The 17,172-nt window shown below is 48.2% G+C and overlaps 1 protein-coding gene across 1 annotated transcript in view; it reads right to left on the reverse strand.

Annotated features, from left to right (window-relative positions):
* The window catches only part of CFAP45 (cilia and flagella associated protein 45), a 29,354-nt gene that overhangs the window by 5,108 nt on the left and 7,074 nt on the right, over nucleotides 1-17,172 (reverse strand). The window contains exons 3-10 of the mRNA XM_010846865.1: nucleotides 15,275-15,411; nucleotides 12,882-13,026; nucleotides 12,384-12,554; nucleotides 11,018-11,196; nucleotides 8,844-8,973; nucleotides 4,180-4,326; nucleotides 1,629-1,742; nucleotides 843-1,036 (exon numbers count right to left, since the gene is read on the reverse strand). Coding sequence (XP_010845167.1) covers nucleotides 843-1,036; nucleotides 1,629-1,742; nucleotides 4,180-4,326; nucleotides 8,844-8,973; nucleotides 11,018-11,196; nucleotides 12,384-12,554; nucleotides 12,882-13,026; nucleotides 15,275-15,411 — 1,217 coding nt within the window. The remainder of the gene's footprint in view (nucleotides 1-842; nucleotides 1,037-1,628; nucleotides 1,743-4,179; nucleotides 4,327-8,843; nucleotides 8,974-11,017; nucleotides 11,197-12,383; nucleotides 12,555-12,881; nucleotides 13,027-15,274; nucleotides 15,412-17,172) is intronic.

Genomic DNA, 17,172 nt, shown 5'->3' on the forward strand with positions numbered 1-17,172 from the left:
TTCTTCACAGTCCAACTCTCACATCCATACATGACCACTGGAAAAACCATAGCCTTGACTAGACGGACCTTTGTTGGCAAAGTAATGTCTCTGCTTTTCAATATGCTATCTAGGTTAGTCAATGGCACCCCACTCCAGCACTCTTGCCTGGAAAATCCCATGGACGGAGGAGCCTGGTGGGCTGCCATCAATAGGGTCGCACAGAGTCGGAAACGACTGGAGTGACTCAGCAGCAGGTTAGTCATAACTTTTCTTCCAAGGAGTAAGCGTCTTTTAATTTCATGGCTGCAATCACCCTCTGCAGTGATTTTGGAGCCCCAAAAATAAAGTCTGACACTGTTTCCACTGCTGCCCCATCTATTTCCCATGAAGGATGGGACCAGATGCCATGATCTTCAGTTTTCTGAATGTTGAGCTTGAAGCCAACTTTTTCACCCTCCTCTTTCACTTTCATCAAGAGGCTTTTTAATTCCTCTTCACTTTCTGCCATAAGGATGGTGTCATCTGCATATCTGAGGTTATTCCAGCACAAGCTGGAATCAAGATTGCCAGGAGAAATATCAATAACCTCAGATATGCTCCTGGGTAAATAATCCCAATAACCCCCAATTCCTTAAACACTTCCAGGTGCTATTAATATATTTCCATTCTCTAATAAAACTCTTGGCTCAAGTGTCTTTGAAATATTTCCATCACCCATCTAGGTAGAATGCCCCACATGACCGCAGTCAAGGTGGCTGTGCATCTGTCTATGGACATGCCAGAAAGCACCTGTCCACCCTGTACGGACCGTCCCTGCCACAGCACTCGGAAAGGAAGCCGAGGGTCCGAGCCCCTCCTACCGGAGAATCCTCTCGAACTCATCACGGTCCCGTTGCACCTGGACAGCCAGAGTGTGCTCCTTGAAAGCCACCTGTTCTAGTCGACTTTTCCGCAGCTTGGCCTCTGTTTCCATCTTCTTCTGTGCGTTTTCCTTTTCTTTTCTGCGCCACTCTCTGTCGGCAACCTCCTGATTGCGCTTGGCCCGCAGGGCATCCTGGGAAAGGAGAGGGTGGGGGAGGCCAGTGAGGGCGCAAAAAACACCCTCAGGTCCCTTTAGGAAGACGCCTGCTCCAGCTGACCCAGCCTGCTTCGAGAAGCCTCCGGAATTTCTCTAGCAACAAGGTTATGCCACGAGAGAACAAACGGAAACCTGTCATAGAACTTTCAGGTCTATGACACCCTGAAGGGTCATCTTGTCCTTCCCCCCCACCCCCAGCTTATCCCGGTTCTTCTCCTATACCTCAAACACCTCCAGGCAGTCCTGCGATTGCTTCTAATTTTAAAAACTGCTAATGATGGAGATGCCACAGTTTCCTCCTCCCGTGACACATTTCAATAGTTAAGGTTGAAAGTTCTTTATGTGGCAGCCAAAAACTTTCTCTTGGATGTTAGGCAGGAAATGCACTCCTCAATGCTTGCTGCCATAGGTGTGGGAGCAGGCCCACCCCTCCATCCTCAAACTGCTGAAGCCGAGGTACCTTGCATCCTCTCTTCTATACCCTCACCCTCGAGGCCATTTTACAGGCTGTCAAAGGAGTAGTTAAGGGGGTGTGAGGGGCTGAGGGAAGCCAAGATCGAACAGGTACCTGCTCTGCCTGGTAATCCTGGGCTTTCTCCTGCATGGCCCTCAGGCGGGCAATCTCCTTCTCTTTCTCCCTCCGGATTCTCTCCTGCTCAGCCTCAAACTCTGCTTCTCGGGCCTGCCAGGAAGAAAAGATCTCATAGAATGGCTCCCATCTGCCCCAGCCTTGCAGAAAGAAACTGAGCCCCTGTCTGTTCAGTATGCCCCCTACCCCTCCCTGACTCCGTTTTTTAAAATTTATTTATTTTTAATTGAAGGATAACTGCTTTTTAATTGAAGGATAATTGTATGACTCCTTTTAATGTAGGGCAACATGACTAGCAATGCATAGCTATGAAACTAATCAGCATTTGTAAGAAGCTTCACTGCTTACAAAATGTGTTCTCCTGGTAATATCCCAGAGAGTTCTCACAATGTCTCATGAGATAGATATTCAATATGAAGAAACTAATGCTCATAAAATTCAAGGGTCCTGTCCAAGACTGCACAGCTTGTAAACCACCAGACAGATTCACCTACAAGTGAGCCCAGACTTCATGCTCTGTCCTCTACTTCACAATTTCCAAGTTGCAAGGCCTCTGGGCCAAGTTTTTAGAAATAATAACTGTGGCTTCCTGCCTGGCTTATAAAGTACAGCAGGTGGAAGTTATCTCATTAGTCCTTGGGCAAATGGCCAGCCATGTGATGTCCAGTCCCCCCAGAGGTTGGCAGTTACCTAAGGACTGAGCCATCAAAATTAGTTCCCTTTGCCACTTCTCTGAAAGAGCAGACATATCCCTAAAAGCTTCCCATATTCTGGGGTAGTCATAAGACGAATGGCTTCAGTTGGGTGGAAATGTGATCATCCCATAGAGAATCTTCCTTAGCCTTGTTCTACCTGTCTAGACTTCTGTGCACTGCAGTGAGTTATCTGCTGTGAAGTGTGCATGGCTGGATGTGTGTCAAGCTGGTCTCTTTGCTCAGCGTTGCCCTATACGGCAGGGCAGGGAACTCTGGAGGCTTCCACCAGCAATCTCTGCCTTCAGGGCAGCCTTTAGGGGCAGCCTCAGCTGTAAGAGTGGAGACCACTGTGAGGTCAGGGAGGGGCTTGTGATATCCTTGGAGACTTATGGTGGGTTGTGGTCATGCCCAAGTGCCCAATCCCTTTGCCAGTCTCCACCTCTCTCAGCTCCTTCTGCTAATGACCTTTCCTGGTATGAAGGTCATACATTGTCCTCTCCTGGTCAGAAATCTAGGGCAGTTCCTCATCATTCCACACTTGCAGCGCTGCTCAAGGTCCAAGGCCTCCCCAACAACTGCTCTCAGCTCTCCATCATCTCACCACCTCATTTCCCATCACAACCACCAGAGACTCTCTGCTGCAGCCAATAGACCTGTTCACAACTCCTACACGTGACTGGCTTATTATCACCACCATCATCCACTCAGGAACAGTTGCTGACATCCATATGAGGTACATGATATTATTCTAGGTATGTTCAGCCTAGTCTGATAACTGGACACTCTGAGGCATTTAGGATCTTTTCCATCACTGAGTTACTAGGTTGCAAGAAGTGAGTGATTAGATGAGACAACACACACAAAGCACTTAGCACAGAGCCCGTGCACAGACTAAGCACTTGATAAATGGTTAGCGGCATGATCGTTATTATGCAGAAACCCATGTTCCAAGTCTTGCATTCTCACTGTTCCCTGCATATACCTGGCATTCAATGAAGAAGCCAGAACCAATAAACAAGCTTTGTTGAGCTTCATTTTCTGTGGTTTGCATTTGGAGTATTGAGGTATATCAAACATGCCTTTTCCAATTGTACCCACACCCTCCTCCAATAAGACTTCCTTAGAGAAGTGTGGTGTCATCACAGAACCTCGAAGCTAGGAGGGGAGACAGGACTACCACATGAGGAATTGAATAACTGTCCTCCCTTCTCTTCTCACAGAAATCCATGTTCACTCCATCTAGACCATGTCTAAAAGCTTTTCTTTGCCCTCCATTCCTCATAGACCCCAATCATGCCATCACCCCAGAAAGAATCAACGCATTCACGAGCTGCATATCTCCCTGGAACTGTTCTCATGCATTGCTCTCTGCTCCACAGTGTGGTTGAAGGCTCTGCTTTCCAAATCTAGCACCAAGTAAAGGATGCCCAAGATAGGAATCTTCGCAAGAAATTTACGGGGCAGCTGACTCATAATTACTGGAGATATAATTATCCAGGTCATGAGGAATCCACAAAATCTCCACTTTCACCAATTGTTTTAATTTTCTTCCCTGCCTGAACCTGACCCTCATCCCAACTTCCAATCAAAGGTGTTAACAAGGGTAACACGCTAATTAGGGTGTCCTTTGCAGGCTATTCTCTGGTAATGAACAAGGAGACTGGCCAGGTAGAAAGGGAAAAAGAAGCCAGGCCCTTGAACTAAGGATGTAAATTTTCAGGCTGATGACGTGGCTGCCTTCTGTTGAGTTCACTCAGGACTCATGTCTGCCCCTCCCTAAGACAGACATTCCATTCCTGCTCAGAAGTCCCAGGCACCAGAAGGCGGGTCCCTACCATCTTCTTCTTGGTGAACTCCATCACCATCTGGTCGGCCAGCTTCTCCTGAGCCAGCAGCTCTGCTTTCTGCCTCTGGTTTTCATCGTTGATGCGTTTGATCTCAGCCTGCATCTTCAGCTTTTGCTGGTGCCTCTGTTCCAGATCCTGCCACCAAAGGGAGAGAGCCTCAGAGAAGAAGAAGAGAGACAGAAAGATACTGGCCTACCAGGATGGAGAGACACGGATGGAGGCAGGGAGAGAGATGCACGCTCTGCAGTCTAGCTCTCATTACTGGCCTTGATTCAAACTATTCTTTCCAGGATCGTCCATGACCTCTTCTAGCTAAACAGCCCTTGACAGTCTTCATCCACCTTGACTTTGTGGAAGCCTTGACACTGTTGATCTCTATTCAGTCTCAAGGAGTAAAGGCTCTTAAAATTCTACTCGGTGTCTCCCACGTGTCAAGTAAAATCCTATCACTTGTTCATAATGTTTTCCTCTTGCCTTCAATTCCCTTCTCCTATTCTAACCCAAATTTTTGGTCTCTGTTCAATAATGATAATTAAAATAATAAAGTATGACACTAATTGAGTACCCTTTTTTGGCCATGCCACAGTATCTTAGTTTCCCGACCAGGGAGGGAAACCTTGCCCCCTGTAGTGGAAATGCAGAGTCTTAACCACTGAACCACCAGGCAAGTCTGAAGGAAGTCTATTCTTATGAATAGAAAGTACTTTACATAACTTTATATAACCTACCTCTAATACCTAAGTGGACCCCCAAACCCTGAAAATTAGGTCTTGTTACTGGGTGTTCTATGGACGGACTGATGCTAAAGCTGAAACTCCAATACTTTGGCCACCTTATGCGAAGAGTTGACTCATTGGAAAAGACCCTGATGCTGGGAGGGACTGGGGGCAGGAGGAGAAGGGGACAACAGAGGATGAGATGGCTGGATGGCATCACCGACTCGATGGACATGAGTCTGAGTGAACTCCAGGAGTTGGTGATGGACAGGGAGGCCTGGCATGCTGCGATTCATGGGGTTGCAAAGAGTCGGACATGACTGAGCGACTGAACTGAACTGATCTTTCTCATGCAAATGGAAAAACTGAGGCCCAGAGTTTAAGTGACTTGCCCAGGACCATAGAACTAATAAACTCCAGAGCCCAGAATTTTGGAACCCAGTCTATCTTAATTAAAGTTCCAATTGTCTCTGGAACTGTGACTTGATTGCCCCAAGTTTTCATTCTCTCTGCATTTCTGAATTCCCTTTGCACCTAGGATGGTGATATACCTCCTGGGATTTGATTAGATGCTGCTTTGTGGGGCCCACCAACTTCCTGAGTGTTCATTCTGTCCCAGCCAGAGGACACGGACCACGTGTCACATGTCTTCTCTTTCCTAATACTGAGAGGAAAACAGCAAATACTCAATAATGAGGCAGAGAAGACGGGGAAGAAGGTGAGAGGCAAGTGAGAAAGGGAAAAAAAATCTCAGAAGCACAATGAGTAATGGAGATCAGAGTCCTCATCATCTTTGAATGGGATGGGAGCCTTTGAAAGCTCCCAGTGGTCAGACCACTTCTGAGCACATCCCCAGGCCCTGATGCAGGGGGGCACTGGGATCGTGTGCTGGGTCCTCCCTATCCTCTCAAACTTGGACTCCTTGCTTCAAACTCTCGTACCCATCAACTCACCCCACCTCCCACACTGCTCCCAGCCACCTCCACTTCTTCGAAGACTAACCCCCACTAGTCTTCCCAGTTTCTGCCCTAATGCATCCCAGGCAACACTGCTGGCCCTCCCCCAGCTTGGCTCACTGCCCTGTTCAGGGCCCTTCCTCCAGGGAGCCTCTGAACAGAAAAGCACAGTGCTGTCTGCCTCCTGCCAGGTCCGTGTGGTGCCTGAGTCATGACTGCCAGCATTCCCTCAGTCTCCACGCACGAACCTCCTGGCTCACTCCATAGTCCCTGTCCTGCTGCTCCAACTCCCACAGCCTTTCTTCCTCATCTCCCTTTCTTCTTTTCCTTCTTACCTTTTGTTCCCCATCAGTTTTAGGCCTGACATTGGTATTCAGAGTGAAAGCAAAAGTGTTAATCCTTCATCTGACTCTTGCAATTCCATGGACTGCAGCCCGCCAGGCTCCTCTGTCTATGGGACTATCCAGGCAAGGATCCTAGAGCGGGTTTCCATTCTCTTCTCCAGGGCATCTTCCCAACTCAGGGATCAAACCCATGTCTCTTAGGTCTACCTGCACTGGCAGGTGGGTTCTTTACCATCTGAAGGCAGTATTTAAACCCACTGACCCTCAAAGCTAGAAAAGCTGCTGACTTCTGATCTATGACACACATATAATCATATATTCATTAACTTACTTCTTTGCTTATTTACTTTTTTTGGTTTGTTTTTGTGGGTTCATTTCATTTTCAAGAAACCAAAGAACTTTCCCTGTTTCTCATCTTTGAAGCCATTGCAAAGCAACCCCACACTGACTCCCAACACTCTCTGCATCTTGCTAGCAAGCTGGGAAAAACTGTCCCTGCACCACCAGGGGGCTTCACTGGTGGCTCAGCTGGTAAAGAATCCACCTGCAACGTGGGAGACCTGGGTTTGACCCCTGGGTTGGGAAGATCCCCTGGAGAAGGGAAAGACTACCACTCCAGTATTCTGGCCTGGAGAATTCCATGCACTGTTCGCAAAGAGTTAATGTCGTTCTAAACTGGTGAGGCAGAGGTTTCTATCTCTGCTCCATAATACTTCCTGGAGACTCAGGGAGTGCCTAGAAGGACAGGAAAAGGACAATGACATAACACCTGAGTAACTGTTGACTCAGTGACACCTGGAACTTTCTCAATGAGCCCGTGCGTGTGTTCTCAGTCCCTTTAGTTGTGTCCAACTCTGTGCAACCCTATAGACCGTAGCCTGCCGTGTTCCTCTGTCCATGGGATTCTCCAAGGCAAAAATACTGGAGTGGGTTGCCATGCCCTCCTCCAGGGGATTTTCCCAACCCAGGGATCGAACCTGTGGCATCACTTGCATCTTCTGCATTGCAGGTGGATTCTTTACCACTGAGCCACCTGGAAAGCCCCCTCAATGAGCCCACTGGAGAATTTGGATTCTCCAGTATTCTGCATGTCTAGCCCAGACCCGTCCTTTCTGGCCCTTTCCTGAACCAGGAGCTTGGCCAGGTCTTGTCTGTCTTCTTGGCCTTGTTGGTCCCCTTCTCAAGCAGCTTACAAAGTTGCCTGCCCCTCATCTCCCCTAGCCATCCAGTGATCTGCCTCCCACTTCTCACACTGTACCTTAGCCAGCAGGTGCTCTGAGAAGCCTTCATAATTATGAGGTCCCCAAGAGACCCATCCAGGCCCCCTGTCACTCCTCACCATCAAGTGCACTGGGAGATGACAACTCAGTCATCATAAACATGGGGGAAGAGGAGAACAATGAAAGAATACATGTTCTGTGGGTTAAATGCACCATTAGGCAATAACCTGGCAAATCAGAATGTGGGGCATTCTTCAAATCAGCTGGCCTGAGTACTTCACAATATCAGTGTTATTAAAATTAATGAATGGATAAGGAAACTCTGCCAGATCAAAAGAGACTTAGGTGAATACAGTGTGTGAATCCTGAAGATTCAATCCCTGACTGAATCCTGGTTTGGAAGAGAGAAAACCACGGAAAATACATTTTTGGAACTGGGTAAATTTGAATGTAGATTAAATATTAAATAATATTGTAGAATCGTCGGACTCAAAATTTTGATGGGGGGATGTGATAATGGTACTACTGCTGACAAGTAAGCCAATGTCTTTGTGCTTCAGAGATACAAGTTGAAGCATTTAGGCAAAGTGTCAAGATATGGGAAACTTACTTTCAAATAGCTTAATAATAGCAAAATACGTATATACATCTAAAAGAGACAAGCAGCTCCATGGAATTAACAATCATTAAATATAGGTGAAGCACTGATGGGTGTGGTACAGTTCTTTCAACGTGTCTATGTGTGCAAAATTTTTCAAAAGTAAAAAATTAAGGGGGAAAAGAATAAATGCTCCAAATGCTGGCCATGTACCTCGTCTCTGAGCCAGGGGCTTTCATATATTGCAAAAGATCCAATAAGGCCAACAGAAGGGGATTTTTAAAAACCTACTTGGTTCGAGCAGCTATGTTATTTATTTCTTATGCAATGGAGATGCCTACTAATTTTAGTTAGGCTAACAGATAAAAAGTTTCGGCTTGTCCATACAATTAATGACACTGGGATGCAACATACCTTGGGTGAGGCAGCAGCAGGCAGCGTGGAACTAAAAGACAGCTGCTGTTCATGTACAAAGTGTACAATATCCCAAGATAATTGAGGGAAGACCATAAAACATCCCTATGTTTATTTGTGCAAAGCATGCCGCAATATCTTTCCTTGGTGTGTCCATTCACACGGATATGTCAATCCTGGACCCCAAGTCCCAGGAAGGCAGGGACAGTATCCAAATCACTGCTCATCCCCATGAGGCCTCAGCCAAACAAGTGTTTCATACGGCAATAAAAAGTTGGCGGTGACGATGTTGTGAAACGAACATGTGTCTGACGGAACGTCAGCGCACACGCTCCAGCCCCACAGTGCGGAGGGCTTGTTGCTGTTGCTGGCAGAACCTGGCGTGATCTGTGCAGCCCAGTTACCCTCAGATCCTCCTCTTGGAGCTTTTCCATGTATTCCAGCATCTGCTCCTTCTCCTGTTCCCGCTGTTCAGCAAGCAGCGATCGCTCCTCCTGGTTCTTTTCCATCTGTTCCACAATGTGCCGTCTTCCTCTGAGAAGAAACAGTGCCACGGTGTCTTAGAAACCAAGAGCCCAGGTCTCTGTTCTAACCTCCACCCAAATAACACCCACAATGGGAGGTATTGTAGGGACAACGTGGTGAATGCCCCCTAAATACCACTATGTTTCATGAGCGGGGTCAGTCCTTTCTCTTCCGAGCTCCTAATTCTGGGGGCTCACCCTTTCTGAGATTCCCGCCCTGCATTTGTTTGTCCAAGACTGTGCCCATATCATAAGACACCTTCTCCTTTCAGTACCTGAGGTCTTCTGAAATCCTACCACCTCCCAAAACTTCCCAGAGTAATCAGAGGGAGCGACCTTCCCAAGCTGATGTCCCAGAGTTAAGAAGCCCACAGTAACTCCTTTCTCCAGAGCATCTGCTCTCAGCCAGTGTATCTTGTCGTCCCACTCCATCTAACATGCCTAGTTAGCTAACTGTCCTTCTTATATCCAATCTCATATTTTAAGACCATCGGCTGCTGGTGTACAGGGCTGAGTCTGAGGAATTCTCTACACTCAGTAGCACCCTTGCTCAACAACAGAAAGCAGAGAAACCAGATTCTAGAGTCAGTGCAGCCAGTGACTCCCTCTGCATTATTGGGATGTCAACAACCTTGGAAGCATCTAGATCCCATGATCTCTGAGTAAAGGCTGGGAGAGTGGGAGAAGACGCAGAGGAGGACAAGTATCTACGGGAAGGAGTATGACATTGACATTCAGATAGTTCTGTTGAATGGCTTCGTGACTCCAAATGAAATACACTAGAGCAACGAGCAGAAAGAGTTACATGGAATCAGGTTTAGACCCAGTATAAGGACCAGGTCAAATCATTAGAGCTGCCTAAGAAGGCAGGGATTTCCCCTTCATTGGAACTGTTCATGCAAAAGACGAAGAGCCATTTAGCCATGAAATGAACTTTTCATGGGAGCCTACTGTATGGACCAGTACCTGCTAGCAGTACACAGATGAATGGCCCAAGAGAACAGAATACACATGGGGAGACAGAGCTGCCACTCAGTGTGGTACAAGGACTGTTTATAGGGGTAATTCTTGCATTATATGGTTGGCATTCTAAATCTGGGACACTATGATTCTATAATTTATCTGCTTTGGGACTTGTCCTCTCCTGCAAACTGGAGGGGATTGAATTTATTCATCCTAACTTGTATTAGGCATTTACTACAGTCCAAACATTCTGGTAGGTCAGAAGCCAAAGAAACAAGACAGGGACCCTGCCCTCAGTGAGCATACAGCCTGGTGAGGGTCAGGGAGCCACAGCGCAAAGAGGGGCGTGGCAGACCACTAACACAGTGTAGGGGGCCCAGAGCAGGGAGGCTCAAAGCTCGCCCAGTGGAGTCAGGGAAGTTTCTCAGGGGAGGGGATAGCAAGGCCACATTATGAAGGAAGAGAGAGCATTTTCCGGGGTGGGAGAGGAAAAAAAGAAAGAGAGGGTATTCAAAGCCGAGGGAACAACAAAAAATAATGAGATTATATGAAGACCTGGCATGCTGGGGGACATGAAGGAAAGCCTCCTAGAATGGATGGCAAGAAATGATGCAAAATGAGGGTGAATAAGGGCCGTATTGTGAAACACCTGTTGTGATCTTAGAAACAAGCTTTAAGACGTTCTACAGTTGTTTGGGGTTGGACATGTACACACCGCTGTGTTTAAAATGGATACCCAACAAGGACCTCCCATATAGCACATGGAACTCTGCTGAGTGTTATGTGGCAGCCTGGATGCAAGGAGAGTTTAGGGGAGAATGGATACATGTATATGTATGACTGAGTCCCTTCGTGGTTCACCTGAAACTATCACAACATTGTTTGTTAATTGGCTATACTTCAATACACAATAAAAATTAAAAAAAAAAAAAGAAGTTCTGTGGCTTTCTGAATCATTCCATAAAAGTTTTGTGATAATAACAAAGGATTATAATGACCATTTCTCATGTCCTTCTTCTCTGAAAGGCTATATGGACCTAAAGACACATGGAAAAGACTTAAAGAGGGAAATGTCAAAACCACCTCTTTACCGGATTCTCTCCTCTCTCCTCTTTCTGTCTAGCTCCTCCTGCCTTTGAACAGATTTCTGCCGCTCCACCTCCATCATCTGATCCAACCGCTTCTCCTCTGCATCCAGTTCTTTTTGGATCAGCTGCTTCTCCAGAATTTGGGCATCCCGGATGGCATGGCACTTGGCATTGAGGATGATCTGGAGAGTGGAATTGAACTTGTGGTACTAGGTCTGGGAGTAAGGATGGGGATGGTTGGGGGGAGTGGAGTGATATACCACAGGGATGTGGAAGCTGGAGTGGGGAGAAATGGGAGCAGAATCCCATTAAGAGTGCTCACAAGCCCAGAAAAGCAATAGCATCTTTCAGGGCATTGGGTCTAGTGTTTGCGGTAGAGGTGGGAGGTCATGGATCACTCTTGGGAATAAGATGAAAGCTATGGGTCTTCTCCTCCATAAAATTCACTTACATCTATACACACAAAGTTTCCATAAAACTTTAGAAGTTCATGGTCCCCTTAGGGACCCCTGAACCTCAAATGAAGACCCACCCCCATTCTACTCTTTAGGAAAATAAACATTATTGCAGAGGCCAAGCCACTAGATTTTTAAGCTAAAAGAGCCCAACCTGACACATAAGGAGATGAAAAAATCACAAGCAATCAATAAGAGCTGTGGAGTAAAAGCTTTGGAAAATAAAAGGAAGCATTAAAGAGAGAAGATTTACCTGAGAAACAGAAACTCTGGATGAAGAGGCTGGGGAGTCAGCATTTTTCATTTGGCCAGGAAGTGAACCACATGCAAATGAGTAACACAATGGAATTCAAATGAGCCTCTGGTCTTTATGCTCTGGCTAAAGGAAGCACTTTGAGCACAACAAAAACAACCCCATTGTCTGCACCATCGTATGTGGCCAGAATTGAACTAGCAGGATAAAGATACAACAGGTATTTTTCAACCCGCAGTTCGCAAAGTATCTCCCGTATATTAGCATATTTCATCCTAATAATGCTGCTTAGTAGTTTCGCCACCCTCATTTCACAAACAAAGAAAGTTTGGCTCAGTGAGCGCAAGTGACTTGCTGAAGGTCACACAGCAGGCACTCCGTAGGTGCAGCTCTCCCCGACCCAATCTACTCCATTCGCCTGCCAAGGCCAGCCCCTCGCCTTTCAACCCTGCACCCCATCTCTAGCCCATGCTCTCAGGCATGTGAATAACAGAGAAGAGGAGGGAGGGATTCCCTGGTGGGCCCGTGCTCAGGACTCTGTTCTTCCACTGCACACGGCATGAATTCAGTCCCCGGTCAGAGAACTAAGATCCTGCACACTGAGAGGCAAGGTCAAAAAAGAGAGAGAGATGAGTGGAGGGAAGGAGAATGGAGAGCCCACCTTTTTCATATCCTTCAGCTCTTCCTCCTGCTCCATCCGCAGCTGGTTGGCTCTCTGCAGAAGGTTCTGGGCCCTCTCCTTGGCTACCTCCTCCAGGTCGCTGAGCTTCCTGTTGTTCCTCCAAACCATTTCCTTTTGTTTCATGATCTTCTTACGTGTGGTCACCGTGTCCTACGAGAGCCACGCTGGAATCAGCGGGGACTTACTCCAGTGCTCCGTGCCCTGGGCACTAGCTTGGCTGCTGTGGGTGACCTCAGATGAGTTTCACATCACCCCATCACACTGTCATAGCCCAGAGGTTTCCCAGCCTGGTGTCCTCAGCCCTCCCCTGGCCCCACAGTTGCTCCCACCAGATCTTTATTCTGTAACACATCTTTAGCACTTTCACACCTTACTTCAGGGTCCCCTAACTAAAGCTCCCAGTCTTGTGGGAGGCCGGCCTCTCCCCAGCCCTTCTCTTCAACCCCCACTCTGCAAAGATGGGGTGGGGGTAGGTACCACAATGGCTTCCTTCTCCTTCTTGAAGGCCTGCTCCCTGGCCTCGAGCTCTTCTTTGGTTAGGACGTGGGATGCCCATTTGATCCGCTCAAACTCCTCAGGGCTCATGATAAGGGACTGCCCGGAAGGGTCCTTGGTGGGAATGCTGACACAAAGAATGAATAAAATTAGGCAGGGGGTGTGCGGTGGGGGCCAGGGGGGAGCTCTTAGCACTACTCTGCAGGCTGCTCTGCTCTCTACCCCACCCCCATCACTGCCCATCCTGCCTCAGAGAATCAGGCAGGAGAGACAGCGGAATGGGTCCACTGGGGAGAAGCGGTCTCAGGCAAGGGTAGAGTAGCATTACCGGCTTAAAAAAGGAGCATTTTTAAGGACTTTGTCTAAAAGGTCCAGGTCACACGTTACCTCCTCTGCACCCGCCCCCATGTACCCATACACACCCACCTCCTCCCCTCCGCTGTCCCTGCCTGTGTTGTGGGCAACATCTGTTTGCCTTGCTAGATCACAAGCTCCTGCGGGATTCAGGCTCTGTTGTAACCCCATGGGCAGCCCGGTCTCTGGCCCAGCACTCACTGGGCACAGAGTGAGGACTCAAAATAAAGCTGCCACGTTGAACTTTTAAAACAGATGATTCCTCAAGAATGACATAAAAAGGGCAAGGGCACGCCCAGCGAGGATGAAGTGGAGGCCAGTGAGAAACGAAACCATCCCTGTGCCTCCAGCCCAGAGGGAAGCTTTGAACCCTAAATATTAATTAAAATCAACAATAGCCAGAGACATGTCTACAGACTTTTCTAGCTGCCCAACGCATTCAACAAACCAATAGGTAATTATAATGATTACAAACAGATGACATACATTGGAGATGGAGCAGAGGAGTGGGCATAAAGCTGCTTCTGGGTGAGGCGTCTAACAGGCACATGGCAAACAGACGCAGATGGTCTGAGGCAGGAAGTGAAACCTCATCCCGTAAAACCGGCTGGGGAGAGGTGTCCAGGAGGTGGACACATGAGTAAGTGCCCTTGAGGCTTAGCCAAGACCTTGTGTTCCCCTGGGTGCTGTGGCCCCAAACAGCCTGTGATCTGGAGTGACCAGGAATGATGTGAATCTGAGACAGCATCTCGAGCTGTTCTCAGAACCCTGACAAGTTACCCGAGACTTCACCTCCAACGTGTCTTTAGGACTGGACCAGTCCAAGAAGGAGCCCTTGGGACTTCTCTGGTCGTCCAGTGATTAAGAATCTGCTTTGGCTTAGTAACAACCTAGAGGGGTGGGATGGGGAGGGAGGTGAGAGGGATGTTTAAGTGGGAGAGGCCATGCGTAAACCTATAGCTGATTCATGTGGATGTTTGGTAGAAACCAATGCAATACTGTAAAGCAATTATCCTTCAATTAACAATAAATTAAAAAAAAAAAAAAAGACTCTGCCTTGCAATGCAGGGGACGCTGGTTCATTCCCTGGCTGGGAACTATGATCTCACATTTGGCAGAGCAACTAAGCCAGCACACCACAACTACTGAGCCTGCGCACGCTGGAACCTGACATCCCTCAGGACTCAAGGAAGATCCCGTGTGCCCCTACTAACACCCGACACAGCTAAATACACAAATAAATAAAGAGAAGGAGCCCTTTCTTGGGCCACAAGCGTGTCTGCAGGGCTGCTACCGCATCTGGTCCTTCAACACCAGAGCTGACCAGACGATGCTCTTGGACCTGTGGACCAGCCGTGCCTCCCCAGATCGCGACACAGGATGCATTTTCTGGGAATTCAAGTTTTTAGTGAGTGGAGCCATAGTTGGAAGAACAGTTTAGAGAATGGAGCACCAGCAGAAGAGCTAAACCTCTCAGTGACAGGGTTGGCTCCCTTCATGTGACTGAGCTGGGCCTAACCCCACATAAGGGGCCCAAGCAAGGGAGCTGCTCCAGTCAGGAAGCCGTGCTGAGCTAATCCCAAAGGAACCCCAGAGCTTTGGGGAATTTCCTCTTCTGGCCTCAGAGCCTGGGAAGAAGCCCTGGGACTAATTAGGCATCTGGTCAGTTTTTCCTTTGCTTCAGATTCTGGATTTGGCCAGAAGGAAGTGACTCATCTGGACATTTCCCCGACCAAGTGCACTATTCAGGGCTCAGAAGGGACCCCCCTCCCCAAGCATCTACCCTCTACCAGCCCCATAGAGCCCACAGTAGCCAGTAGCTGGGAATCAAGGGCAGTGGCAGTAATAGATACAAGGCGGGGACAAGCAGGTCAAAATGGAGAAGAAACGAGAACCAAGAAACCAAAGGCAGGAAATGGATAGGAAAGAGGTGGGGTCCACAGTGACAGGACGAGACCAGGTGGGCTCCCCGTCCCCCCACACAGGTCCTCACAGAAGGGCTCCGTGCCCTGGGTACTCACATTAGCTCCCGGACCATGTCCCGGGTGATGAGCTGGATGGTCTCCGGCTTGTGGTCCAAGCCCAGCGCCGTGAGAGTTTTCCGAATGGCATGCTTATCTCGGAGCAGCACGATGGGGCTGTCACTCCGGGTCAGGGGCTGGGGGGTAAGGAAGGGCAGCTTAGAAGCTCGTCACCCCACTTCTTGCTGGTTAGCGGAGGGTGGCATCTGCACCCCATCCAGCGTCAGGGGAAATCAGCTGGAGCCCAGACTGCAGGAGCACCCAGAGTAGCCAGGGCACTGAGCAAGCAGCGTGGCGGCCAGATGTGCTCTGTACCAACCAGCTCTTCTGAAAGCAAGGCTTCTCTATAACTCGAGCAGATACTCCCAGAGGGATGGAGGCCCAGGGAGAGGTTTGCTAGTGTGTGTCCATTCCTAACCTGAAACCATCAGGAATGAAAATTTGGGGTCTCTTCATTCTTTTCCCCCCATCATTTACAAAAGAAAAACTAATTAGCGCTCTTGGACCACATCGAGGGTCTTTAGCACACAGTTCCTTAGGGACACATTCAATCTATGATATTTGTTATTTTTAATCCTTTCTAATTCATTTACTTTGATTCCCCCCGAAAAAAAGCCCTATGGGGTAAGTTAGAAATATGGCCCGGTGGATCTGCCCTTAAATCTAATATGGTGAGGCAGTCAGTGAGTTAGAATTCAGCAAAGAAAACACAAATTAGATACATGAGTTTTTTTCAACTTTCTGACCGTGAAGGAGTTAGATAACAAGAAAATGAAATCATTTGTTTCAGGGAATTGTTAACACAGGAGAGGATTTCACTTATCAGGAACACAGTGTCTGCTATCCTGAGTGGAGGCAGGGGCACGGCTCAGGTGGAGGTCCGTCCTGTCTGGAGGCCGGCTCTGTGCACACCCGTTCCCGGAATGCTGCTGCCACCTGGCGCCCATCTCTGCCTCCCAGCGGCTCAACTCAGTCAGGTCACAGGCCGCTTCTGCCCTCTGCTGACGGCTGGGAGGCTTCCGAGACTCTGGTCCAACAATAAGCCCAAAAGACTGAACCAGGAATAGGCTGTGTGTCAGCCGCCCTCTCTGGCAAGCCGGCAGGACTAAATCTGGAGAAGTCGGCCATTTCCAAACCTGTCTTCACTTTAGCTAGAAGAGTCCCCATGGACTCAAGACAAATAAACAACATGAGTGTAAGCGAAATTGAATTGCTTTGATTCTTTCCCTTGTCAATAGGAAACAGCTTCTAAAGGCAGAAAGACACCCATCTGGAACAATCTGGAAAGTCCTTTTTAATTCACAGTGAGAAGAGTGAAGGTTAAGGGTAGACATCAAAAAGACCCTGATGCTGGGAAAGATTGAGGGCAGGAGGAGGAGGCAACAGAGGATGAGATGGTTGGATGGCATCACTGACTCAATGGACATGAGTTTGAGCAAACGCCCGGAGATAGTAAGGGACAAGGAAGCCTGGTGTGCTGCAGTCCGTGGGGTCACAAAGAATTGGACATAACTTAGCAACTGAACTGCAACAAAGGGGAGACATCACCTCTTCTCTCCCTGGTCCACCTGCAGCCAGTGGTGTTCACGCCAGTGCTTAAACCACTACTGGTGTCTTTCTTCTTTTTCCCTTTCCTCTACTTTTTTCTCTCTTTTTTCTCCCTTCCAGTTGTATTGGGACAAAGTTGACCTACTGTTTCAGTTCAGTTCAGTTGCTCAGTCGTGTCCGACTCTTTGAGACCCCATGAATCGCAGCACGCCAGGCCTCCCTGTCCATCACCAACTCCTGGAGTTCACTCAAACTCCTGTCCATTGAGTCAGTGATGCCATCCAGCCATCTCATCCTCTGTCGTCCCCTTCTCCTCCTGCCCCCAATCCCTCCCAACATCAGGGTCTTTT

Source organism: Bison bison, unplaced genomic scaffold (genome assembly GCF_000754665.1).
Source record: "Bison bison bison isolate TAMUID 2011002044 unplaced genomic scaffold, Bison_UMD1.0 scf7180017864240, whole genome shotgun sequence".
Taxonomy (NCBI): domain Eukaryota; kingdom Metazoa; phylum Chordata; class Mammalia; order Artiodactyla; family Bovidae; genus Bison; species Bison bison.